At 41.5% G+C, this 25,595-nt stretch overlaps 3 protein-coding genes and 1 pseudogene across 7 annotated transcripts; 2 read left to right on the top strand and 2 right to left on the bottom strand.

The window, feature by feature from the left end:
* Nucleotides 1-667: 667 nt before the first annotated feature.
* On the bottom strand, nucleotides 668-11,832 carry LOC106573678 (uncharacterized). 4 transcript variants are annotated; one of them, XM_045697187.2, is made up of 8 exons: nucleotides 11,127-11,328; nucleotides 9,471-9,885; nucleotides 6,629-6,852; nucleotides 6,308-6,406; nucleotides 6,073-6,174; nucleotides 3,917-4,030; nucleotides 3,688-3,796; nucleotides 668-3,572 (listed from the first exon to the last, which is right to left on the bottom strand). In XM_045697187.2, the coding sequence occupies exons 2-8, from the start codon at nucleotides 9,595-9,597 to the stop codon at nucleotides 2,326-2,328; spliced, it is 2,022 nt and encodes a 673-aa protein (XP_045553143.2). In that variant the 5' UTR covers nucleotides 9,598-9,885; nucleotides 11,127-11,328; the 3' UTR covers nucleotides 668-2,325. The 4 variants fall into 4 exon arrangements, with proteins under 4 accessions (XP_045553143.2, XP_014004423.2, XP_014004425.2 ...); XM_014148948.3 differs by lacking the exon at nucleotides 11,127-11,328 and adding an exon at nucleotides 10,790-10,927; XM_014148950.3 differs by lacking the exons at nucleotides 9,471-9,885; nucleotides 11,127-11,328 and adding an exon at nucleotides 11,656-11,832.
* Nucleotides 11,022-12,559, top strand: LOC106573679 (peptide deformylase, mitochondrial-like; annotated as a pseudogene). The gene is made up of 2 exons (XR_014380894.1): nucleotides 11,022-11,545; nucleotides 12,277-12,559. The product of XR_014380894.1 is annotated as a peptide deformylase, mitochondrial-like (transcript).
* Nucleotides 12,560-13,537: 978 nt separating this feature from the next.
* spata2l (spermatogenesis associated 2-like) lies at nucleotides 13,538-17,125 on the bottom strand. The gene is made up of 3 exons (XM_014148947.3): nucleotides 16,839-17,125; nucleotides 15,876-16,198; nucleotides 13,538-15,239 (listed from the first exon to the last, which is right to left on the bottom strand). The coding sequence occupies exons 2-3, from the start codon at nucleotides 16,191-16,193 to the stop codon at nucleotides 13,992-13,994; spliced, it is 1,566 nt and encodes a 521-aa protein (XP_014004422.1). The 5' UTR covers nucleotides 16,194-16,198; nucleotides 16,839-17,125; the 3' UTR covers nucleotides 13,538-13,991.
* Nucleotides 17,126-18,393: 1,268 nt separating this feature from the next.
* si:dkey-238o13.4 (uncharacterized) lies at nucleotides 18,394-25,439 on the top strand. Its single transcript, XM_014149152.3, has 6 exons — nucleotides 18,394-18,562; nucleotides 19,456-19,563; nucleotides 19,694-19,833; nucleotides 20,069-20,165; nucleotides 24,273-24,397; nucleotides 24,600-25,439. The coding sequence occupies exons 1-6, from the start codon at nucleotides 18,478-18,480 to the stop codon at nucleotides 24,795-24,797; spliced, it is 753 nt and encodes a 250-aa protein (XP_014004627.1). The 5' UTR covers nucleotides 18,394-18,477; the 3' UTR covers nucleotides 24,798-25,439.
* The last annotated feature ends 156 nt before the right edge of the window (nucleotides 25,440-25,595 follow it).

A 25,595-nucleotide genomic window follows, 5' to 3' on the forward strand; every position in this document is an offset into this window, starting at 1 on the left:
TTCTGTGCTTCCAACTTTGTGGAAACAGTTTGGGGAAGGCCCTTTACTGTTTCAGCATGACAATGTCCCTGTGCACAAAGCGAGGTCCATACAGAAATGGTTTGTTTGAGATCGGTGTGGAAGAACTTGACTGGCCTGCACAGAGCCCTGACCTCAACCCCATCAAACACCTTTAGGATGAATTGGAATGCATCAGTGCCCAACTTCACTAATGCTCTTGTGGCTGAATGGAAGCAAGTCCCCGCAGCAATGTTCCAACATCTAGTGGAAAGCCTTCCCAGAAGAGTGGAGGCTGTTATAGCAGCAATGGGGGGACCAACTCCATATTAATGCAAATGATTTTGTAATAAGATGTTTGACAAGCAGGTGTCCACATATTTTTTTGTCATGTAGTGTAAGTAGACCCCAATCTATGGAACAACTAAAATAGTCCTTCCAGAGCTTGTTTTGACAGTGCAGCAGTGTTTAGTGCTCCAGTGGTGTTTCAGTGCTCCATGCATTGGGTGATTTTGCAATCCAGTTGCTGAGAGGAATTATGATAGGGATTTCTGGCAACTGTCCCAAATACCCACAGCATAATGTACAGTATGTGCACAGTAATATATAAAAGCTAAATAGGTATATACAGTCAAATACAGATAAGTAGCATATGATACAGCGCAATTGCTTCATGTGTGTAAAATATAGTTTTAATTTATATGTCATTTCACACAAAAGGTTTATTGAACACAGTAATGTAACAGGTAGCCAACAGTATAACTTCTGCTTCACTCTTGGGTTGTTTACTCTCATGATGGGTAACTCAGTGAACAGAGACTGAACCACTTATTATGCAATATTGGTAGAGCCACTGTGTCCTGAAATATGTACAGAAGAATGTAGATAAATAAATACACATCCTAATAAAACCTTATGCAGTGGTTCAACACACACAAAAATCCCCTGGAACTTTGTACCCCACCATCCCCTTATCTGGCTAAGGACCCTGTGCCCTATCGCCAGCAGGCATGATGGGGTTGAGTCAGTTAAAGACCCTGTCACTCCATGTCCCCCTGTTGACCACGTACCTGTCCACATATACATTCTTAATAAATAAAACATGTCACGGAACTCAAGCTCACCTACCTAAAAGTGACTCGTATGTGAGTCAAGTACCTTCTCACTTCACAACAACCGTAATTTACCTCAACACCTGCCCACCGATCCATTTCCCACACATGATTTTAAAACTGAAGTAAACACAGACTGCTACATCATGATTCACATATGTCTCTTAATGATGAGGTGTTAATAATATGTATGACCCTATTTGTAGGCCTTTGGCCCAATGACCCTCTTCTGGGTAAAGGAGAATCCCTGGCATCTTCTCTCTCTATGGAAGCCCTCTGCCATCTTCTCATGCATCCCATCCTATGAATATGTTGCTGAGTCATCTAACATCTGTCTTCTCATTGGCCCACATACCCTGAAACTGTGCCCTCACTTGACCTACCCCAAAATTGCTGTGGACTAACTAATATATGGATTAACTAACAAAGGTAGTGCGGAAGCACAAATGCATAGGTGGCTTACACTGACAGCACGATGACCCTGAACCCTCACTTCACAAGATGAGCTGCCTATGACACACAGCCAGGAATGATTCACAGCTTTTCCATTTGTACAGTGATGTACGCAATTTCCAATGACGTCATCATCATTGATTAGTCAACAAAAGGAGGTGCACAATGACTGGTCAGCGGATTTTGGTTGCATGTTATGGACAGTAGCAGTCCACTCAGAATATCTGAGTAATATTTAACCCATGTCACACCATTAAACAGACCACTCTGAGTCAACATGACACAGCATGAAATATCGGGGACGATACCAGTATAATATCGTGGCTAGGAAACAAATCCACAAAAATAATTTTACTTATTTAGGAAAAAATAACCCTAAAGTTGGGAATTAAAAAATCCCCATGTTATCCAGTCATGTTAATTATCCAAGCTATAGCACATAATATTTTACAGAGTTTGGTATGCCTCGTATTTTCATTTTTGCCATGGAAAAAAATAGAGATACTGGTATCGTCAGCCCAAGAACCTAGGTCAGTAAGAAACTGGTGCTGTGTATTATGGTATGTAAAGGGTTATTATACCAACATTACACCTGGTTGAACTGGGCATATTGAATACTGTTTTACTGAAATTGAACCTGAATTCTGATGCTGAATAATTATGTAGCAGTTCGTTTAACCTCAGCAAATGGTGGACACCACCCTGATACCTCAATCTAATCCCATACCTCGTTGTCAACCCCAGGACCATGCTTCTTCCTCCATCACACACTTTGGTTGTACATTCTCTTTCCATATCCAGGAACATAGTCAGAATCTGAATCCTGTGTTTCGGGATCTTCATCAGAGCTTGACTCAAAACTAGAATAGAGCATGTTTAAATCATAATAAGAATACACTGGAGTTTTTTCCACATGTTCTTCATCCTCCTCCTCTTCGCCATCATCACTGTCTTCGTCCTCAGGGGTCTTGGTCCCTCTTAGCTCTGCAGCCATGCTACACTCCTGCTGGGTCAGTTTTCGGAGCCGCACAAATGGCTGTAGAAACTTTGACATAAGCAGAAGAGCCTGACTCTCCATAGACAGTCTCAGCTTGACCCTATGTGTTCTACTGGCCTCTGGGCTGTCTGATGGTTCCTCAGCCTGTTCAGAATGGGCTCTGTCATTGAGGGCCGTAGGTTGGGATACAGCTACTGTTTGAGGAGGGGAAGGGTTCTGTGTGGCCAGAGTTAGATGTTGGGGTTGACAAAGGGTGAGGAGGGATGGGGTCAAGTCCTGTGATGAGGTGGAAGAGGACCCCTGACAGTGCACTGGGGTATCACTCTTTTCACACAGCAGTTCCTCAGAGCACTCCTGCAGAATGCTCCTAACCCATTTCTGGTGTTTAGAGCACAGCTGCATTGGGGAGGCCTCAGGCACCTCATCATTGTTCTGCCTGTCCTCCACCTCCGTCCTGTCTCGAATCCCCTCCTCCCCATCAGAGACTTCCTCCTCCAGGAGGGGTGGACTGTCTTTGGACAGATCCACCCCCAACTCCACGATAAGCGCCTGTGGCTCTAAACTTTGCTCAGCTGCACAAGCATGGTGTGGACCCAACCCCAATGAGTTGGATCTCTCCTCTCGGTTATCTTGACAGATACCCTGGAATGCGTAGAGACTTGTCCTGTCAAGCTGTGACTGCCTGCCTTTGTGTGTTCTCTCCTTGGACAGATCCACCCCCAACTCCACGATAAGCGCCTGTGGCTCTAAACTTTGCTCAGCTGCACAAGCATGGTGTGGACCCAACCCCAATGAGTTGGATCTCTCCTCTCGGTTATCTTGACAGATACCCTGGAATGCGTAGAGACTTGTCCTGTCAAGCTGTGACTGCCTGCCTTTGTGTGTTCTCTCCTTGGGCGACCTTAGCGCAACTTTTGAGGTCCCAGGACCCTCTAGCTCCCGGCCTATTCCCCTCTCCTGTGCTGGTACCTTATGGGCACCGTGGCTGGGATGGCATCTTGAAGAAGACTCAGCTGAAGGAATAGAAAGACAAAATATTTATCTACAGTACTGTAGGTTCCTGGTGGTCTTACATACTGTACTGTGTTTACATCTGTATGTCATAGTTAATATGCTGAGTTTGTTGACCAGAGTGGAATAGCCTCTTCAAGGACGCAGCAAGGGAGGTGGGGTCACAGGTAATTAATGGCAATAGTAACTCCTCTTCGTATGCCATTGGACCCTCCTGCTTCAACAGCTATAGGCACATTCACATGGATAACAAGGACATTGACAGTTATGTAATAGCATGAGAACATACGTTCTCTATTTGAATGAATTCTCAAACAATCTCAATAATTATTGTATGTACACACACCTGGTCAAAATATGTATCACTCTGCAGCGTCGACTCCAGTTCCTGAAGGTAATGCAGCAACCTGTCCTCCAGTTTCTGGGCATAGCATTCTCCATATTGGTCCTCCATCAAATCCTGAAAGAGAACCTGCAGATCAATACATATACTATATACTCCATCCTACACACAACACCTCAACCCTAGTGCAGGCGACAGGCATTGCTCCATCAAACCATCACAATTGTTTTGGAGTTCCATCACAAGCAACTAAAGGCTGAGTATAGCAAGAGGCTGGGTATATAGCATCCCCTACTGGACAGCAAAGGAACCACGACCCAGACTTTATAATGGCACTATCATCTCAGACCGGCCTATTATGTATTCATCATTGTACGTTTTCTTCAGGAACCACTGAATCCAGGAATAGTTGAAGGTCACACTTCACATAGTTGAAGGTCACAAGGCATAAAGATGTCAATTACACCTATGTAATCATGCCAGTGTTCATTCTGGCACTCTTTTAGATTTAGTCTAGTCTCAGTCATTTTATATAATATCATTAAGTCTTAAGTCACATTTTTGTCATTTGAATAATGATTTTGTCTAGTTATTGTCAAAATTACGAAAACAGTGGGCCATTTTAGTAAACTAAACTTTTATTTTAGTCAAATCACATTGCACCATTAACCTATAGTAAAGTACAAACAAATGACTGTCTTCCATGTGCACAAACATAAATAGCCTTGTCTTACCAACATATTTTTCTGCATATCATCCTATTCTCTTCCCAACAGCAGGAATATGACAAACATATACTGTATAAGAATTATCTGGCCATATAAATTCCTAATTCAGCCAACATAGATATTGTACATTACATACAAAACAAAGACGCCCAATCGCAGAGAGAGAGAGTAGCTCAATCACCTCAGGTATTATGGGTTGCACCGCCGTAACTCGTCTCATCACTGCCAATGTTAGCAACATTCCACAGATGCCGCAGCCACATTGATGTCCAAAAGTATAACGGAGATATTTTTTGGTACCCTTCCCCAGATCCGTGGCTCGACACAATCTTCTCTCGGAGCTCTATGAACAATTCCTTCGACTTCATGGCTCGGTTTTTGCTCTGACATGAACTGTCAACTATGGGACCTTATATAGACAGGTGTGTGACTTTCCAAATCATGCCCAATCAATTGAATGTACCACAGGTGGACTCCAATCAAGTTGTAGAAACATCTCAAGGATGATCAATGGAAACAGGATGCACCTGAGCTCAAGTTCGAGTCTCATAGCAAAGGGTCTGAATACTTATGTAAATAAGGTATCCGTTTTCACTTTGTCATTATGGGGTATTGTGTTTAGATAGATGATGAAAAAAAAATATTGAATCAATTTTAGAATAAGTTTGTAACAAAATGTGGAACTAGTCAAGGGATCTGAATACTTTCCCAATGCACTGTATATAGCTAGGCAATGAGGTAACATGACTGAACAAGGTGTAGCCTAAACAAATGTTTAACGGTCCGGTCTGCAAGCAGCCTAGTTGTAGAATGGTCCGCAATATGCTTTATGAATGTAAAATTCGGCGCCAATGCACGATAGAAAAAATAAATAAAAATAACACCGGTATTATGGGTCATATCTTTTGAACGGTAATGGCTAGAATCAAACTGTTTTCTCTGAGGAAAGACTTGGCTAGTATGTTGGCTACATAACCTGGCTATGAAATTCAGTGGGGAAAGTGCAAGGGTTGAGCGAGACTACAAATTCAAAAATGTTTCTATAGTCAACAGGGAGAAAAACATAGACTGTTGTGTCCTTCCCACTGCTTAAGAGAACTGTGCAATCTGTGCTGCTAATATTAAAATTGTGCTTACCACTGAAAAGCTCTCAATCTCTCCAAAAACTCTTGCTCAGTCCACTTAGTAGTCAGATTTTAGTCAAAGATCATTTCAACTCGTCTAGACTTAGTCAACTGAAATAAAAAAAGAATTTGTTATAGTTATTTCTTGGTCTATTTAGTCAGTTATAGTCTCGTCAATTGCCACTGAAAAATAGGGGTTTGATGAACATTTGTCACTATTTTTGTTGACGAATTTAACACTGAATCGTGTGAGACAAAGAGGGGAATAGAAAGGGAGCATTAAACAGACGATGGGGATTTAGCTAACCTTGATATAAGAGTTGCGCATGGACATGTCCATTGCAAGAGTCTGGGCCAAAGCCTTAAAGTCCTGGTGGTTCTTCCTCATTAGGTGCATCTCTTGTCGGCTCTGAAGAGGAGCAAAGAAAGAGGACATTTAGCTCAGCAACCCTGCTGATACTCTGATATAGAATTGATTCAGTTTAGTCAACAGTGTCGTCCAAAGTAATCAAATAAGGCATAGTTATAATGCATTTACTTACACATTCATGGTACTGAGGTAGTCTACTTGGAAAAAACTTAATGAGCTTCACAACAGTGTTGACAATACCTTGGTCTTCCCGAAGCATCCACATAATTATCTGTACCAGAATACAAATCAAACACAGCTGCTCATTTTGTTCCACCAAAACTCAAATCAACAAACACAGCATAGTCAAAATAAGTGTACCTGAACAAGTCAGCCCAACTTATTAGTAGGCATACATGGCCTTGGAACCCTCTCTATGCATCCACATATTGCGATTCCCCACCCCACCCCTTTCCTGTAACTGTTCTCTACCTTATTTGAAACCTCTACATACCTTGGTCTTGAGGCCAAACATGATTTTCATGTGTTTGATAGGGGGCACCAGTCGTGGCAGCAGTGTATAGGTGACATCCATGAACTCCATCACCCTCTCAAACCTCTTGATATCTCTTGTCTTCATTATAGAATACGCCTGGGCAGCTGCCACCCGTAACCTCCATGGCTCATCTAGGGTGACAGATTGTAGGTCATCATCTGGCCATCTGCTGGGGTCCAGACCTAGAGAACACACACAAACAGGGATATAACAAATAGGTAATACTTTTAAAGGAATTTCACCTATCATGTCAATTTATCAGCTTGGGGTTATAAAAACCATGTTTCAATTCCATTTTTACCATCTTATTAACTAAATTTAACTTAATTATGTTTTGCATGTCCTATATTAGCCCATAAAGGTCTAATAATATAATTGAATTGGTGTCAACTATTTAAAATAATATATTCTGTTTATAAAACGGGTGATTATGCAACTTCGGGCACTTTGGCCATGCAAACTTTCAGAAATGAAAACTTATTCAAACACCATTTTACCAGTATTGTACTTGTCTTTGATTTGTCTAGAAACTATATCTGATAATGGTTGCGATCGTACTATTCAGGAATTGATATATTTTTGTCATTTTTCCCAGACAGCCATACACAAATGTCATTTCCATCACGTCATTAAACATCAATTTTAGTTGAAAATACAATTGATTTATAACATATTTCTTATACATTTGTACATGAACTTGTATTGAATATTATTTAAAGTGATTTCTAAGGTTTTCCTAATATTAATAATTCAACATGACGCCTGAATGTATAAACTTGCCTTGGTGACAGCTGAAAACATTTATTTATCATGAAAAATAAAATATTTCCACCCAACCTTTTTGTGAGATTATGATAACAACCATATGATTTCCATATCTAAAACAAATAAATGTATGTAAATTATACATAATATACGCATTTACCTCAAAATATGGGTTGTGATGGAAATGACAAGGTGTGGTGGAAATGACATCTATGTAAAAAAAAAAAAACATATGAAAACAATATTTTATTGCAAACATTTTGAACAACAACCATTGGTAAACATTTCAGACCTATATATATTCCCTCTTAAACTTCTGATAAAGGTCCTGAATTGTGCCATTCAAGAAGTGCTTCTGCTTTTTCTTCTTGTTCCTCGTTAGTGTGTCCTTTTTCCCTGTTGTTGCTCTGCTGTTGTCATCACGTTCATAGAATCTAGTGATTTTCTCTTCTGTGGCAGTGCTAATTCTGTTACACTGATTTTTCCTTGAGTATTGAAGACTTGATGGCCTGTTTTCATTTGCACTCATTGCTTTTGCTGAAAATCCAAATTCTCTGTTTGCGGCTTTGACCAGCCCATACTTTCTCAAGATGTTGCCTCTGAGCATTTTTGAAGCCACTTGTTTGTCTTTGGCACCACACATTTTTTTTATACTTTTGTTTTAACTCTGCAATGATGGCATTTTGAAACAATAAAATCCTTCTCAAGTTCTTCGGAGTTCCCTTCATTTGCTGTTTTGTCTTTGGGGAATCTTGTCTCTTCATTTTGTTTATCAGTCGATCATACCTTTTTTTGTATTTCTCAGCTTTCCGTAAAGCATTATCAAGTTTGACATTTGTCATACTAAGATCTCTGTATGTTTTTGAGCGACATCTTCCAACCTTTTTCCTTACAGCAAGTATTCGACTTCTCATTCATGTTGCAGACGATGAGGAAGGGGTATCAGGGTGTGCATCAGGGGCAGGTATGTTAGCCTCATGTTCTGGCTGCAAGTCATTTGGTGACTGAGGTGGTGTGTTGCCTGATAGGTAGGTCTCCATTGCAACTGTTCTCTTTAAGTCTGTCATCTATTCCGTTGGTTACATTTTCATTTCCATCTCGTTTTTTTCCCCCTCGCTTTGTAAGCTCAGAGATAGATTTCACTTCTCCTTTCTCTTTTTTCTTCCAGTATCTCTCCCTGTCTTTTTGCAGATGTTCCTGGTATCATATAGGATCGTTTTTTATTTTGTTTCTATATGTCTGTGACCTCTGTGCTGTTTTATGTGGCATCTTCTAAAAATAAAGACAAATACTACTTAGTTTTCAACGTGTGCACACCTTGGAGCATTTTCTAGATTCAATTAATTTAAATCATGATTAAATAAACCTAAAGTTTAAAAAAAGTTAAGTAAAAACGAATAAGATAATGAATTTGTGTCATTTCTACCACTTTCTGTCATTTCCTCCACACTTAAGTTTGTGATGGAAATGACTGTGATGGAAATGACATTTCTACAGTTTCTGGAGAAAATTGACAGACAGCTCAGCATGCTTTGATTAGTATTATAGCTAGCATATTGTTTACCTTAAATACATAAAATATACATATATATATATATATAAAGTTCTACCACAAATAAAAAAAATTATATCCTGTTTGGAAATGACTGACAATTAAAATATTCTCTACACAAGCAATATTTCCCTCGATTTTTCTTCAACTTCTGGACATCACATCTGGAACAACTGTCCACTGCAGCCATGTGCTTCAGTGTCACAATATATTTCCATGGTAACTAAATTAACATTCTCTTGAAAAAACTTTATTAATGAGGAATTTGTCCTCGGTGGTGGAAATGACACCACTCCCAAAGGACAGGTATATTTTGGGTAAAAAAATAAATGTAAAGGGCATACTCAAAATAAATATTGATATAGATTGTATTTAATTGACTCTTTCTGTTGTACATAACATTATATAATGTGTAATTATTAATGTTTTCTCATAGAAAACCCAAACGCGGATTTGAACAAATTGAAAAAATGTTTTGCTTACCATCCAGTGTGTCCATCATTCTGTGAGCCCAGGCATATTCAATGATCCACATTGGCAGCGTTGGGATGATCTCCAAACATTTAATCTCAGACGGATTGAAATGATTCTCAAGGCCTCTTCCCTCCATCTATTTGAACTGCTGCAAAACGTCCCCAGCAGCGGAATCAGGTGCCAGATTAGATTAGTGTCATTTTAGTCCATCTACTTCTTTTTTGGAGAGGGGGGGGGTGCTTTGGTTTAAAAGCAGAAAAACAAAGCCTGTCATTGGTTCGCAATGAATATGCATGTCCGGCGGGTTGGACATGTACGGACAAGTTCAGAATTCGCTCGTTAGCGGAAACGTTTCCAAAATATTTCCGGGTCAGACTGTCACGAACTGGTCCTTGCTATCTGGGATCCTTGGGACGTCCTTGCCCTATTGAAGTTTATATGTAAAATGGTTACGGTTAGGTAAGGTTTATGGTTAGGGTAGCACTATTCGTCAACTGAGAACCATCTGAACTAACTATGTATAAAACATAATAGCTAGAGGTATATACAGCACAAACTATTCCCTGTTTATCAACCATTTAAAGGGCCAATCAATAGTTGAAACAATAAAGTGAACTCACCATTGTTTTGGCAAAAACCTGAGGGATGGGGCTAGAGAAATGTAATCACTCAAATTCATAGACAGAGCTGACCATCCCTGATATCAAGAATCATAGTTTTAACCATGTTTTGAGGCTATACCTATACAGTGTTTGTTTACATATACTTTGTTTACAAACATTGGGATTAAAACAAGTTTATATTTTGGGTTATGATGGGGTATGGCAGTTAAACTAAACTAATGTGATATGTATAAGTTATAAATTATAGTTAAAAAAATCTATGGATATTTATAAGTCCAAAAATGTATGTAGTAACCCCTTTATGCAATCCTTTCAAATAATTCCCGTTTCCACCGTCACATAGAGGACCTATTGTGAAGGCCTGACAAAATAGTTGACTCGGGAAGTGATTCTCGGGTTAAACTGTAGTAGGAATGACATGCTTGTGTGTATTTTCATAAAAAATGTTAACTACAGTATAACAATGGCATCACTGTCCATACTACAATCAATATAGTAATATGTACATTTAAGGGAAACGTAATTATGTTATGAAAACGTGTAGCACTTGCATGGCATAGATACTCGTGTTAGTCATAGACTTTAGTGTTGGTTCAATGTCATCTAGTCTAGTGCGCAGTGAGCTAATTTAGCTAGCTGCTGTAGCTATTTGCTTGCTAGCTAGCTTCTCAGTTATGTGATAATGTGAAAGGATTTTGCTCATACCCGGGCCAGAAATACTGATTTGGTAAGCAGGCCATCTTTCATGTACATATCAACCTTTCTCTTTCACCACTATGTTGTTGACCATATTTACAATTGGTGAATTACTTCTTGACAGTTCTTTGCTTGTCTCTTGTAGGTGGGCTGTAAGTTAGCTGGCTGACTGTGCTGCCAGGACTGGACCCAGCCATGAATATAACTCTGTACTTCAGCACTGTCGACTAGGGCCTACAGAATGTGTGTTTCAAAAGCCCCATTTCACTGTCTCCATTGGCTGGGTAGTCCCCGTCTCATCTGTGGCCCCTTCCCGGTCTCTACAAGCGTCAAGGTTTGTTCATACCTACAGTATATGAAGCGGAAGATCCAGCCCCTGCCAAGTCCTCCATAGTCATACCCCCATGTTTGCCAGGTGGGTGACCCGGTGCTACGAGTCCAGGCTGCAGTGGTGGACCCTGGGACCGCACAGGGTCCGGAGGTTCAGGAGGTGATCCGCACCATGGTGAAGGTGATGCAGAAGTTCGAATGTGTGTGTCTCAAGTTGGAGTGTCACTTCGTATCTTAGCTCTGGAGAGCGCATGTTGGATCACAGCTTGCCTGCTGCACGTGAAGTCCGCGGTCTCACCAATGTGCCTCTGCAGATCTTCATCAACCACCAGCTGCGGGTCCTGGATGGGCGCACTGTTAAGTTCCAGGAGGCATGCGAGAGCATCTCAGGGTTCTCAGCCACTGTTCCACACTACCTCTCTGTGGAAGTCTCGGGTGAGATATGTAACATGTTGCACAATAGCTATACATTAAAACGGCCATATGTGAATTCTTCCCTAGTAGCCAATACACCTTGGCTAGTAGAAAGCAATTTTTCAACTAACCTGTTCTTGACGATACTTTCTTCATTCTCGATTCGGAAGAAAAGTTTCTTAAAAATCCGTGTTCAGTTGCTTCTCCAAAACCAGCGAATATTCAGAAAGATAGTAAAATCCTCGCCATTTTAGCTGCCAAACGTCTTGCATTTCCCAACATCTTTGCAGGAACTAGTTGTTTTTATGTAGATGACAGTGCATCAAACAGTGCAACCTGAACAAAGATCTACACACATGCAAGAGGCATTTCTCACTCGATAATAAAATCCATGTTTTGAATATTCTGGTTATTTGGAGAACCACTTGCAACTGAACACGGACATTTATAAGATACACTTTTCTTTCGAATCGAGAACGAAGAAAGTAAATTAGTTGAAAATTGGTTCCGACCCTTTCTACTAGCCAAGGTATAACAGCTACTATGGAAGAATTCACATATCGCCGTTCTAATGGGTAGCTACTTCCACAGAGCAGCTAAATTGACAAATTGAAATCAACTTGTCCAGATTTAATCTACCCAAACCTGCTATCTGACTTCAATCACTGGACCCATGGCAGGTCAATATTAAATTAATTATGCATGTGTGTGTGACTGCTTTTATTAATAAGGTTTTCATGTTTGTTTCAAAGGCCTGAATGAGAAGGCAGAGCCTGTGACCTGGCAAGTGAGCGGATGGCCCGTACGCAACCTACAGCATGAGATGGATCACTTGGATGGAGTCTGGTACATTGACCGCATGGACAGTAAAACCTTCAACGTCAAATGGGCAGCACAGAATGAGTAGCAGTTTCAAACTAACCTTGTCACCCTGATTGAGCACTAAGACAATTTATTGGACATAATATAGCAACAGACCATGAAGAAACCTTTCTTACTGATTATTCTTTATTAATAAATGTATTTATGAAGGCAGTTTTGTAGTCTGAATGAATATTGAATTATCTTGCAAGTTGTTTCAAATGTCCACAAACATTAAGGAGCTGAAATATTGACTCAACTGTGGACTGTCACCTGAGTGGTATACTACGACGCTAGGTTTTCTAAAGCTAGCTAGCTTTACATTACAGCTCAGGCTTCACCCGTATTACGACAGTGGATATTGGTCATCTGGCATGTGCATGTCACACACTGTACTCATCATTGAGACAATACTGAAACGTCCATCCTTGGGCGTTTTCATTTTTGCTGAAATCAACATTTTCTTAAATTTAGCAGTCTATGGTGTGAAATAGGCAATTAGAAGTTCTGTCTTTTATGCCGTCATTGGTGTGCACAAGCACCTTTAAATAATTGTATGAAGTCATACAAGTTTTACTGTGCATGAAGTTTCAAATGCATCCTGTCTTTACTAAATGTATGTTATAGGTATTTTAATTATTCTTTACAAAAAAGCATTTGATTAATAATAAAATAGTAATCAGTGGTTTCCCTCAAATGAAAGGGATGATGACGCAATATTTGTGAGAGGGAGGGAATCTTATTTATTTGGTCCTCAACTCACAGCTCAGACACTTCATTCAGGAGAAGTGGAGTTAGCCTGCCCCGGAGCAGGTCAGTTCTGAAGGATTCATTGCCATTTAACTGTACCTGGCTAAAAGGTGAGACGTGTGATCAGTTATCGCGAGTTGACCAAAGTTACCTCACTACTCAAACCTGATTTGTAGTATAGGGCTCCGATAGCTGACCGCAGAGAAAATCTTGCTGAATGTTGAAGTAAAGAAAAAACTCAATAGCTTTTTATATGCTGCATTGTCCTGCATTTCAACAATTTATTATTTAACTAGGCAAGTCAGTTAAGAACAAATTCTTATTTACAATGATGGCCTACCCTGCCCAAACGACGCTGGGCCAATTGTGGGCCACATCAACATCTAAAATGCACGAGACATCTTTTCCAATTTTAAACCCCATTTTTATTCAAATAACTTTCTGACAACAGAACAAATAATGAAAACAAGCAACTTAACCTCAACCCACATTTGGCAGTATTATCTTAACTCTTGCGCTGCAACATGTATCACTGGCTTTAGACTTCGAACATAAGTATAAGGCTTCAGATCCCAACAATCAATGAGACTGGATGAATTATCATGAAAAACACTTTCAGGGCAATTTAAGGTCCTACTGAGTTGACAAAAGTAGAAAAATATAGTAGAGTTTGGCATTTCACTTTTAACCCTGGGTGGGATAAGGCTAATTTATACAATCGTATTACAAATTAAGAATATTGTGAATTTAAGGCAACGTGTAAGGGATTGCCAATATTATATTTATAGGCTTTAAAAAAAAAATGTATCAGTGCTTTTCCCAATTCCATCAAGTGCCTTTAAAATGGTTCCTAAATTCAAACTTCAGAGGACTCATCAAAAGGGTAGCCACAAACACACTGAAGTGGTGTTCTATACCAACAGTCTTTACAATACACAACACCGCAGTACCTGCATAGTTTGCAAAGGGGCCTTGGGCACCCCAACCCACTTGAGCAGACATCCAACATGAGCATCTTGTGCTTTCTCTGGCACATCTCCAACATTTTACAGGCTCTAGTGTGGAAGACCTTGCAGGTGAGGCAGGTAACCTCAGGGTCTGGATTGGCAGTGTTGCAACAGTCATGAAAAGGAATGGGCTGAGGGGTAAGGCTTCTTGCTTCAAAAACATCAAGTGGAGGGCAGAACTCTCTCTTATCCTCATAGAGTAACACACCTCCCTCGCCAGGACTTCCTAGCCGTGGTGATAATCCACTGCTCTCTCTCTGCTCCTGTAGGATTTCATCACCATCAATATGTTTTACTTCATGACCCTCGTCTTTGCACCTCTCCAATATGGGGCAGTTCAAGCTACGTACGATATTGCAATTCTTGCAATGATGGATGCAAGGGCTCGGGTAGCACTTGATGCAGCTGCAGAACCGACTGCCCCCTCGAGACACAGGGGGGGCATTCCCTGATGCTTTTGCAGAGAGCAAGTGTGAATCCCCCTTATCTGACCCTGACATGGCCAACTCTTTATTTGGACTTTCCCTTTGCTTGTGGGTTGGGGTGTTTCTGGTTGGTGCTAATGATGGGGTCTTAATCAACTGGCAGTTCAGTGAGGAGACACAGATATTCTCTCTTTGAGAGGAAAGCTCTCTCGTGTACACCCTTCTTGGTGAATAGAGAGGATCTTTGACTAACCCAACTTCTTTATGCCCATTAAACTCATCATCTGTGTACAAATCCAAGTCTGCCTCTATAGTAGATGACTCCAGAAAATCCTCTTCCTGTGGTATAGTCTCCAACCTTCTCTTGCTGTTGTCCAGTGCTATCTGCAGGCTGTGACCTTTCTGCCTCTCCTGTACCAGGTTGAGCTCCCACTCCACCCCTCTGCCCTGGGGTCCTATGGCAGACAGCAGTAAGCGACACTCACAACGTGCAGCGAAGAAAGCACAGGACAGGCGGAGAAGGGTGTCCACTGGGAGGGCTGGGGAACACAGCCTAAGCTCTTCACATAGTCTGGCCTCTGAAGCCTGGTACCCAAGCAACCCAAACAAATCGGCCACCTGCTGCATGGACAGCGCCGGCTTGATGTAATGTGTGAACATGCCTGAGAACATCTATAAAAGGAGGAAGGTTGTATTGTTATTGAAATGTAGGAACAGAACAAATTATATTTCTGGACAAAGGTAAAGTCACACATTTGAAGCCAAAAAAGCATTCATGATGAGATTATACATTGCTGATGAGCACTCCACCAATATACAGGGAATTGCCTAAATAAAGGGAACACTTGAGTAAATGATACAAAGTATATTGAAAGCAGGTGCTTCCACACAGGTGTGGTTCCTGAGTTAATTAAGCAATTAAAACATCCCATCATGCTAAGGGTCATGTATAAAAATTACCAGTTGCCCATTATTTTGGCTAGCATGCTAGAAGAGAACTCAGTGACTTAGAAAGAGGGGTCTCAAAGGAGCATATGGAGTTTAAAAGGGTTGTGTGTGTGTCTCAGTCACCAGATCTCAGCCCAATTGAACACAACCCAATTTAACACAGCTGGAGCACTGCCTGGAGTCAACAAAACACCAAATTATGGAATTTCTCATGGAAGAATTCCAAACACTTGTAGAATCTATGCCAAGGCGCATTGAAGCTGTTCTGGCAGCTTATGGAGGCCCAATGCCCCATCAACACACTATGTTGGCGTTTCCTTCATTTTCACAGTTACCAGTATATTCCCCAAATTAGCATACCTTTACCACTCTGTATTCCTTTCTCCAGGGACACAAGTACAGGTTGAGGGATGCCAGTTCCAGCACTTCAAAGGCTCTAGCCAGCCCCTTCAATCCGACTCCTTGTGCTGTCTGAAGCGAGTCCTCCATTACACTGAGGGGGTCCAGTCCCAAGGAATGTGTGTCCTTGGCACAGTCCCCCATCAGCAGTCCCTCTACCTCCTTAATCAGTTCCTCATCTCTGCATACTAGGTTCCAGTCACCCTGCTCAATCCGGTGCTCCAAACTGACCCGGTACAGTTCCACCAGATCCCTGGCTTTCTTCCCAGGGACAGTCATCTCAACTACATAGAAAGAAAACAAGACAAAATAATCAATGAAAGGCCTTGACTGAACTCTACTGCAACTGGAATCATTTGACCTAGCTATTGTTTTTCGAAATGACGTCTGTTTATCACACATATACATCCCAGGAGAATATTCCCATAACATTCAGTCATTACATTAGGGATGAAAATGTCGCCCTCCCTAAAGTGAAAGCGAAAGTTACCTGATAAGACTTGATTAGCTAGTTAGCGTTCTAGCGAAAATAGTAGACAGCACGTTATAAATATTAGACCAAATGTTACAACTTTTACTTGCGTTACAAGTCAACAGTAACGTTAACGTAAAAAAAACAGTGTGTTAAAAAAACGAAACCAGTTAACTAGCTACTTAGCTAGCTAGCTTTTGCGCACCTTGCTGGGCTCGGTCAATGACATCAGCCCGCCCGTACAATTTTGCTGACACTATGTTTAAAGAAATAATTTTAGCTATGAAATTCAAGCACACGACTCCATCGTCCACTTACTGGCGCGTTTTGGCAACTACGTTAGCTAGCCAGACAGCTAGCTAGCTATACGCTAAGTAATATAGCTTACTAGCTAAGTAGCTAAATAATGCAAACATATGAAACCCAGTTGCTAACAAACAAAAAAAACTCACCAACACTTTCTATGTGGTGGGACCTTTCCCTAAACCATCACAAATGCAAGGAACACTGCTGTAAAAATTGACGAGCGTGATTTGAACCAAACCCTTAGTTCTGAAAAATAAACCCCGTCACGTGTCACCCTAAAAGTGTGGGGGCCTTCGATTTAGCTCGCCCGCCAGCCCGGCGTATGGTTTGACAAAATAAGAACATTTAAATTACCAAACCATTCAATTGCGTATTTATTTTTTTCTTCATATACAGCAATATAACTATTCAAAATACAGCAAGAGAGTGAGGGGTCTGTGACTATGAATATACATCTACGAATTCAACAGGCTGCTTTGAGCTCATCCTAAATCTGTTTTCCTCCACCAGAGGGCGCGATATTCTATCGATGTCATCATTTATTCACTGACCACATTTACATGCATACTGTTTACTGTTGTTTTTCACGGTCTGTGCAGGCTTAGTTGGGTATATCATGCGTGTTGTGCAGTCTATGGTGTTATGTCATGATGTTTTCATCTGATTTTCAAACAAATCACTTCAGAAAGTAGGCTACCTGCGCAGTTCGATCCACCATAATAATTCCATAATAATTTATTTTGCTGATACTCTTACTGGACCGTATAGCATACTGAATACTTTTTTAGACACGTTTCTGCTTATAATTTCCGACATTTGGTAGGCCATTTGTTTGTCAACCATAGTTAAATATATCTTCTCTTCTGTCATAACTTGTTGCGCTGGAAGACTAAATAAAGTAGTTCTTACCTTCTTAACGTCTTACTTCGATAGAATGAATACATAAATCTAGTTAACACCGGTAAAGTTGTCTGTTTCGTTTAGGGACGGGGGGAACGCCATAACTCCAAAACAGTGTAAAGATTGGTCCTGTGCAAAATGTCCAATGTCATCAGTTTGACGGGTTTTAATTAAGGGAACGAAAAGCTGAGAAAACGATGAAACACGTTTCTGATAAGACTTAAGTTCATCTTGGGCGCATATGTTATGTGGTTGAAATACTGTCTGCTTCCATGACAGTGTCAAAGATAACATTACATGCTCCTTCACATTTTCTCAAGAGATGCTGAAAGAAAGAAATTATATTTCTCCACTCCTGTTCCCGAGACAAAATTAACATTTGTTGTATCATTTTACAGCAAGACATTCATACTTCTGCTGGATATAATATTACGCTACACGTCAGAGGTCGTAGGCCTACAGTCAGTGTCCAGATTTCAGTTACTATTTAATTAAACTCATATGAACTTAATTTAGGAATATTATGTTTATTCAAGGATAGAGCGATAATCCTGAACGGGATATCAAAGGTGCATGTAAACAGTTTATTCCGAATAAGACCCTAAGCGGGATATGAGCTACTATCCGGAATACTGTTTGCATGTAAATGTAGTCACTGTCGTTCTGAGAGAGCGAGAGAGAGAGAGAGAGACCAAATTAGTTAGGTTTTGTGGGTTGTTCTTTCACCTGATACGGGCGTGGCTTCAGTGACACTGGTAGAAGGGCGTAACTGTGGCCGCTATGATTTGTTTAAAGGTCCCGGGCGGTACAAAATGCTCTCCATAGACTCAGACTGTCAGCCTCATTAAAACTATTCATTTGTTCAGTCCTGTGGACCTATCCAGCATGTCAAACGCTGACAGAGTTGTGTTAGCTCTCGGTGGAGCAGGAACAGTGGGCTCTGGAATAGTTAAAGCACTCCTTGACAAAGGTAAGATGTCCTCATTGAGTTAGGGAGCATTTGGAGTCTGGGAACCGATACACCTGCGCCAAGACAATGCCTCTGCCCACGATCAATGGGCCGGATTAAGTGGTGCAATTAATCTAAAAGGTCCTGCGTGCAAAATATGTAGGATAGGCTATATATGAAGATGTCTGATAAATTGTATGCTATGTGCCATTTTACGCATGGATGTCGGCTGGATCAGCATGGCTCTGCTGGGAAGTTAGTTGATTTGTGCGTTTCTCAAGGTATATTGTTGGGTAATATATGAAAGAAACATGTTAGTAATTGAGACTGCGCGGAAAAGAAGGATTATGACGGTGACAAGGTGGTTGTCATGAGTGCATCTGCGCGTAAAACAACCGGCATCCCCTTTACGCACATAATTCAAGGTGTGATTCTCTTAAGAATATCGGAAAACTTGACGTCATCTTGAGGTCTTAGAAATTGAAATCCAACTAGCAGTTAACATCAAGAATAATGTTAATATATATATATTTTTCTCGTCAATAGTGCTGGTAAAAAGGCTTAGGCTAGGCACAGGTTCGCCGTGAAGCAATAGATAATAAATGTATGGTTTGGATTAAAATGTCACGACGCTGAGTTAATTGATTGGTATTGCCCTTTTGAATGTACTTTTTGTTAGAGGGTATCATAATTTCAATCATGAATTTGTCTAACCACCCAGTCATTCCTCAAGTGACAAGTTTTTTTATTTATTTTTATAGTATAGTAACATGACATTCTACAATATTATATGAAAGAGTTAAAAATAAGCAAAACCATCTACTGCAGTACAATTGCCCTTTTGTTTGCCATGTGTCAGTCACATTTGATAATGACATGTCCTGATTGTGACTGTGTACTGTACTCGTTTTAAGGTTTCAAGGTGGCTGTCATCTCCAGAGACAACAGCAGGTTGGATAAACTCAGGGGGTTTGTTTCTCCCTCCACCAGAGACAACCTCACAACCCTAGTGGGGAATGTTGGTAATACTTCTTGTCAAAAACAATTTTACATTGACACATTTTACAAGTGAGAGTATTGTTGAAGGTATCCCATATCCCCAAAAGGTAGTGTACGGAAATACCTCTCAAACTCTGTTACTCTTTTTCTTAGGTTCAGAAGAGGGGGCAGAGGTGGTCAAGCAGGCCCTTCTGAAGTCTGTTGGCAAGGTGACAGACATTGTGTCATCTCTGGGTTTCAGCTGGTGGCAGGGTGGACCTCCACATAGCCAGACTCTGAAAGAACTACACTGGGTGAGTCCTCAACACAATTCACTGACTAATCCATGATCCAGAGTTGATATCATCACCATTATCTTTTAAGCTGCCATGACTTCCTTGTTTTTAAGCCTCACCCCAGTCTTCCTCTCTTTGCTGTCAGTTCCACATCTTTCTCGATTTTCCTCTCGTATTGAATTCGCCACCTCTCTCCCTCCTTTCTTCTCCGTATTAATCTATTATTTTCCTCATTCTTCTCATCCACCCATAGGTGATTGAGACATTGCTGTTCAGCACCTTTGTATCATGGAAGGTCTTCTTTCCACTGGTGAGAGATGACCCCAACTGCACTTACACCTTTATCACAGGTGAGTCTCCCACCTGGGCCCCTCCCAACATCTCAGCCAGTCAGGGCTGGTTCCAGGCACAAGCGACATAAGCAGTCGCTTATGTCCCCCGGGGAACTCAGTCGGTGTCTCAATTTATTAGTGAGAGTAAGATTAGTAGAATACACCAGGTGCAATTTTGAAATGTGGTTGTGCATCAACAGTTTTTCACTTATGTCAGTCACTGACAGTCACTCAATTAGCCATGTCAGCTTACAATTTTTAGATTGGTAGTTAGTCTAACCAGCTATCTAAACTTGTAGTATTTATGGCCAAATTCCGACCGGGCACCCAGGGCACTTGCCCAGGGGCCCTGACCTCCGGGGGGCCCACATTGATTTGTTCGTCATTCTCACTCAGATATCATATTAACATGGCATAAGTCATGGCAAAATGTGTTGAATTGTAGGAAATTAGCTTTAAAACGGCAAACAATCCTCTCTGCCCCATTGCAAAATGAGTAGAATGGCATAAAATGTGTTATAAAGTTCCAACGTTTTCTCTCCGCCCCATGGTAAAATATGTAGAATTGTCGAAAATGTGCTTTAGCAGTCCAATTCAGTTGTTTTTATCTCAGTATCAAATCATTTCTGGTAACAATTAAGTACCTTACTGTGATTGATTTCAATTAAAATGGTAAAAAATAAACACATAGCTTCTTAGCAAAGAGCAATTTCTCAAGAAAGAATTTTGCTAGGACTGTCTGGGAGTGGTCTATGTGGGGAAGGGAAAACCGAAAATTAGCTGTTATTGGCAGAGAGGTTTGGAACTCTCTTTCTTATTGGTCAAAAAACTAATTCACTGCGTGGTGATGTCACCATGGAAAGCCAAAACTCCATCCCACCAAAACAGGCAGTCTTTTCAAACAGCTCTTACACTAAAAGGGCATTATCATCATGTTCACAATTTCACAGTATTATTCCAACCTCATAGTGTAGAAATACACTACATGACCAAAAGTATGTGGACACCTGCTCGTCAAACATCTCATTCCAAAATTATGGGCATTAATATGGAGTTCGTCCCACCCTTTGCTGCTTTAACAGCCTCCACTCTTCTGGGAAGGCTTTCCGCTAGATGTTGGAACATTGCTTCTGTGACTTACTTCCATTCAGCTTCAAAAGCATTAGTGAGGTTGGGCGATGTTGGGCGATTAGGCCTGGCTCGCAGTCGGTGTTTCAATACATCCCAAAGGCGTTCGATAGGGTTGAGATCAGGGCTCTGTACTGGCCAGTCAAGTTCTTCCACACCGATCTCGTCAAACCATTTTTGTATGGACCTCTCATTATGCACGGTGGCATTGTCATGCTGAAACAGGAAAGAGCCTTCCCCAAACGGTTGCCACAAAGTTGGAAGCACAGAATCATCTAAAATGTAATTGTATGCTGTAGTGTCAAGATTTCCCTTCACTGGAACTAAGGGGCCTAGCCCAAACCATGAAAAACAGTTCCAGACCATTATTCCTTCTCCACCAAACCTTTCAGTTGGCACTATGCATTTGGGCAGGTAGCATTCTCCTGGCATCCACCAAACCCAGATTTGTCTGTCAGACTGCCAGATGATGAAGCGTGATTCAGCACTCCAGAGAATGCGTTTCCACTGCTCCAGAATCCAATGGCGGCGAGCTTTACTCCACACCAACTGATGCTTGGCATTGCGCATAGTAATCTTAGGCTTGTGTGGCTGCTCGGCCATGGAAACCCATTTTATGAAGCTCCTGACAAACACTTATTGTGCTGATGTTGCTTCCAGAGGCAGTTTGGAAATCGGCAGTGAATGTTGCAACCTAGGACAGATGATTTTTATGCACTACGCACTTCAACGGTCCCATTCTGTGAGCTTGTGTGGCCTACCACTTCACGACTGAGCCGTTGTTGCTCCTAGATGTTTCCACTTCACAATAACAGCACTTACAGTTTACCGGGGCAGCTCTAGCAGGGCAGAAATTTGACGAACTGACTTGTTGGAAAGGTGGCATCCTATGACGGTGCCACGTTGAAAGTCACTGAGCTCTTCAGTAAGGCCACTCTACTGCCAATGTTTGTCTATGGAGATTGCATGGCGATGTGCTCGATTGTATACACTTGTCAGCAACGAGTGTGGCTGAAATAGCTGAATCAACTAATTTTAAGTTGTCAACATACTTTTGTATATATAGTGTACAGTGCATTCAGACCTCTTGACTTTTGCCACATTTTGTTGTTACAGCCTTATTCTAAAATAGATTAAATCGTTTTTCTCTCGTCAATCTACACAAAATACCCATAATGACAAAGCAATAGCAGTTTTTTGAAATGTTTGCAACTGTATAAAAAAAATGAAATATTATATTTACATAAGTATTCAGACCCCTTTACTCAGTACTTTGTTGAAACACCTTAAGCAGCGATTAAAGCCTTGAGTCTTATTGGAAATGACGCTACAAGGTTGGCACCCCTGTATTTGGGGAGTTTCTCCCATTCTTCTCTGCAGATCTTCTCAAGCTCTGTCAGGTTGGATGGGGAGTGTCGCTGCACAGCTATTTTCAGATCTCTCCAGAGATGTTCAATCTGGTTAAAGTCCGGGCTCTGGCCGGGCCTCTCAAGGACATTCAGAGACTTTTCCCGAAGCCACTTCTGCGTTGTCATGTTGGAAGGTGAACCTTCGCCCCAGTCTGAGGTCCTCAGTGCTCTGGAGCAGGTTTTCATCAAGTATCTCTCTGTACTTTTCTCCGTTCATCTTTCACTCGATCCTGACTAGTCTCCCAGTCCCTGCCGCTGAAAAACAGCCCCACAGCATGATGCTGCCACCACCATGCTTCACAGTGGGGATGGTGCCAGGTTTCCTCCAGACCTGACGCTTGGCATTCAGGCCAAAGAGTTCAATCTTGGTTTCATCAGACCAAAGAATCTTGTTTCTCATGGTCTGAGAGTCCTTTAGGTGCCTTTTGGCAAACAACAAGCAGGCTGTCATGTGCCTTTTATTGGAGTTGCTTCCGTCTTGCCACTCTACCATAAATGCCTGATTGGTGGAGTGCTGCAGAGATGATTGTCCTTCTGGAAGGTTGTCCCATCTCCACAGAGGAACTCTGGAGCTCTGTCAGAGTGACCACCGGGTTCTTGGTCAACTCGCTGACCAAGGCCCTTCTCCTACGATTGCTCAGTTTGGCCGGGCGGCCAGCTCTAGAAAGAGTCTTGGTGGTTCAAAACTTCTTCCATTTAAGAATGATGGAGGCCACTGTGTTCTTGGGGACCTTCAATGCTGCAGACATGTTTTGGTACCCTTCCCCAGTTCTGTGCCTCGACACAATCCTGTCTCGGAGCTCTACAGACAATTCCTTCCACCTCATGGCTTGGTTTTTGCTTTAACATGCAATGACAACATTCAGACCTTATATAGACAGGTTGTGTGCCTTTCCAAATCATGTCCAATCAATTGAATGTATCACAGGTGGACTCCAATCAAGTTGTAGTAACATTTAATGATGATCAATTGAAACAGGATGCATCCAAGCTCAATTTCGAAGGGTGCAAATACTTATGTAAACAAGGTATTTGTTTATTTTTTATACATTTTCAAAAATTTCAGAACCTGTTTTCACTTTGTCATTATGGAGTATTGTGTGGAGATTGAGGAACATGTTTTATTTAATCCATTTTAGAATAAGGCTGTAACGTAACAAAATGTGGAAAAAGGGAAGGGGTCTGAATATTTTCCGATTGCACTGAATATATAAAACACAGGAAAATCATGTTTTTGACTGCACTGGGCCTTTAAAACCGTAAAATCTTATGTACCCCCCCATCGCAAAATGTGTAGAATTGCAGGAAATTAACTTAAATTCTCCATTGTCAAAAATATTTTGCCTCGAGGTATGGGGCCCTCAACCAAATCTCGCTTAGGGCCCCCAAAAGACAGCCAGTACAGTAGTATATGTCCTTCTGAACATTCTGTGAAAGTGATTGGACCTTTTGCCAAGTTTGAGTGAGATGTGCAACACCTTGTTTTGAGGAACAACCTTCTTCCCCACTTGATATAACAAGGTTTTCTCTTTGCACTTGCTGAGTATGACTTGAGTGTTATTTGGCAGTGATGTGTGCTGTGCCGCAGGTGGTGCTGGGGAGAAGCTGTTGATGCCAGGTACAGGGTTCCTGACTGTTGGCGCCGCCAGCACCCTGGCATTCTGTCAGGTATTACGAGAGGAGTATCCAGAAGTGCCCTGCAAACTCAACCAGGTTTGGCCAAGATCCATAACATAAAACTCCCATTGTTTGGTTAGATAGTTAGCTGGGGTATCAGTTGAAGTACTTGTCTCAATCTGCCCAAATAGCAATTGTTGATAAAAGTTGTCTGCAACATTCCCTTGCCTTGTTTCATATACATAAATTGACTATCATTAATCAATGCCAACTGGCTTCCATTCTCTTGCTCTTTTAGGTAAAGATCAACACAGGTGTGGCCCCTCCAGAGCGCGTGGCTCCTGGTTACCTGAACCACCTGGACCTTGGTGAGGCCGTGGCCACATTGGTGGAGAGAAAGAACACCACCCACACCGTGTTCCCGGTCAACTGCCCGGCGGACTTAAAAACCGTCATTCTAGAGGGTAACCTTCAACGCTGCCCCTCTCTGCCATAAATCACTGCAGATTATCAATACTATAGTGCTCGAGTCATTCCACATCCATTTTATTCTATAGTCAGTTCATCTGGTTGTTTTCTTTGCATGTCAAATGATATATCTGTAAGGAAAATGTCAATCTTTATGTGACTTCATACCAGCTTCTGCACAGTCCAGTGCACTGTTCCAGTGTTCATACACTAATAACAAGAACATAATGCTCCAATGGAACTGTGCAAGTGTTTACAAGTGTAGATTATCTATATGCACTCTGTTGGGAAAGTGCAGAATGACTCTAAGATGTAAGCATTTCACTGTTAGTCTACGCCTGTTGTTTACGAAGCATGTGACAAATAAAATGTGAGGCAGCAAAAGATGGCAGTACAGGGGCTTGGAACATTTGTGTCCCGTAGCGTGACTCTCTGTCCTGTTCACAGGCGCCCTCCACCCATCCCCTTCCCTCCCCTTTATCTGGGTCCAATTATCTGGGATGGCACATCCTTAAATAAACAATGCAGGGGATGAGGAGGTGGGAGGTCCCCCGGAGGTAAAGAAATATCAGAGTGCATTGTTGTCTTTGTCTACTGTTCTGTTAATGGCATGCATGCTTTAGCAACAATAATGTATATTTGTCATGCTAATAAAGAAACCTGAATTGTGTCGAGGCAACACTAACTGAGTGGGGGGGGAGTGGGGCTTATGCAGTTGGGTCAGAGGTTGTTGGCCGTGGTTTTGTTTTGACCATGTTGGCTGACAGATCAATTAGGCCAACTTTTAATGAGCAGAGGGTGAGAATCTGCCGGTCTCTCTCTCTCC

Source organism: Salmo salar, chromosome 16 (assembly GCF_965601325.2).
Source record: "Salmo salar chromosome 16, fSalSal1, whole genome shotgun sequence".
In the NCBI taxonomy this organism is placed as follows: domain Eukaryota; kingdom Metazoa; phylum Chordata; class Actinopteri; order Salmoniformes; family Salmonidae; genus Salmo; species Salmo salar.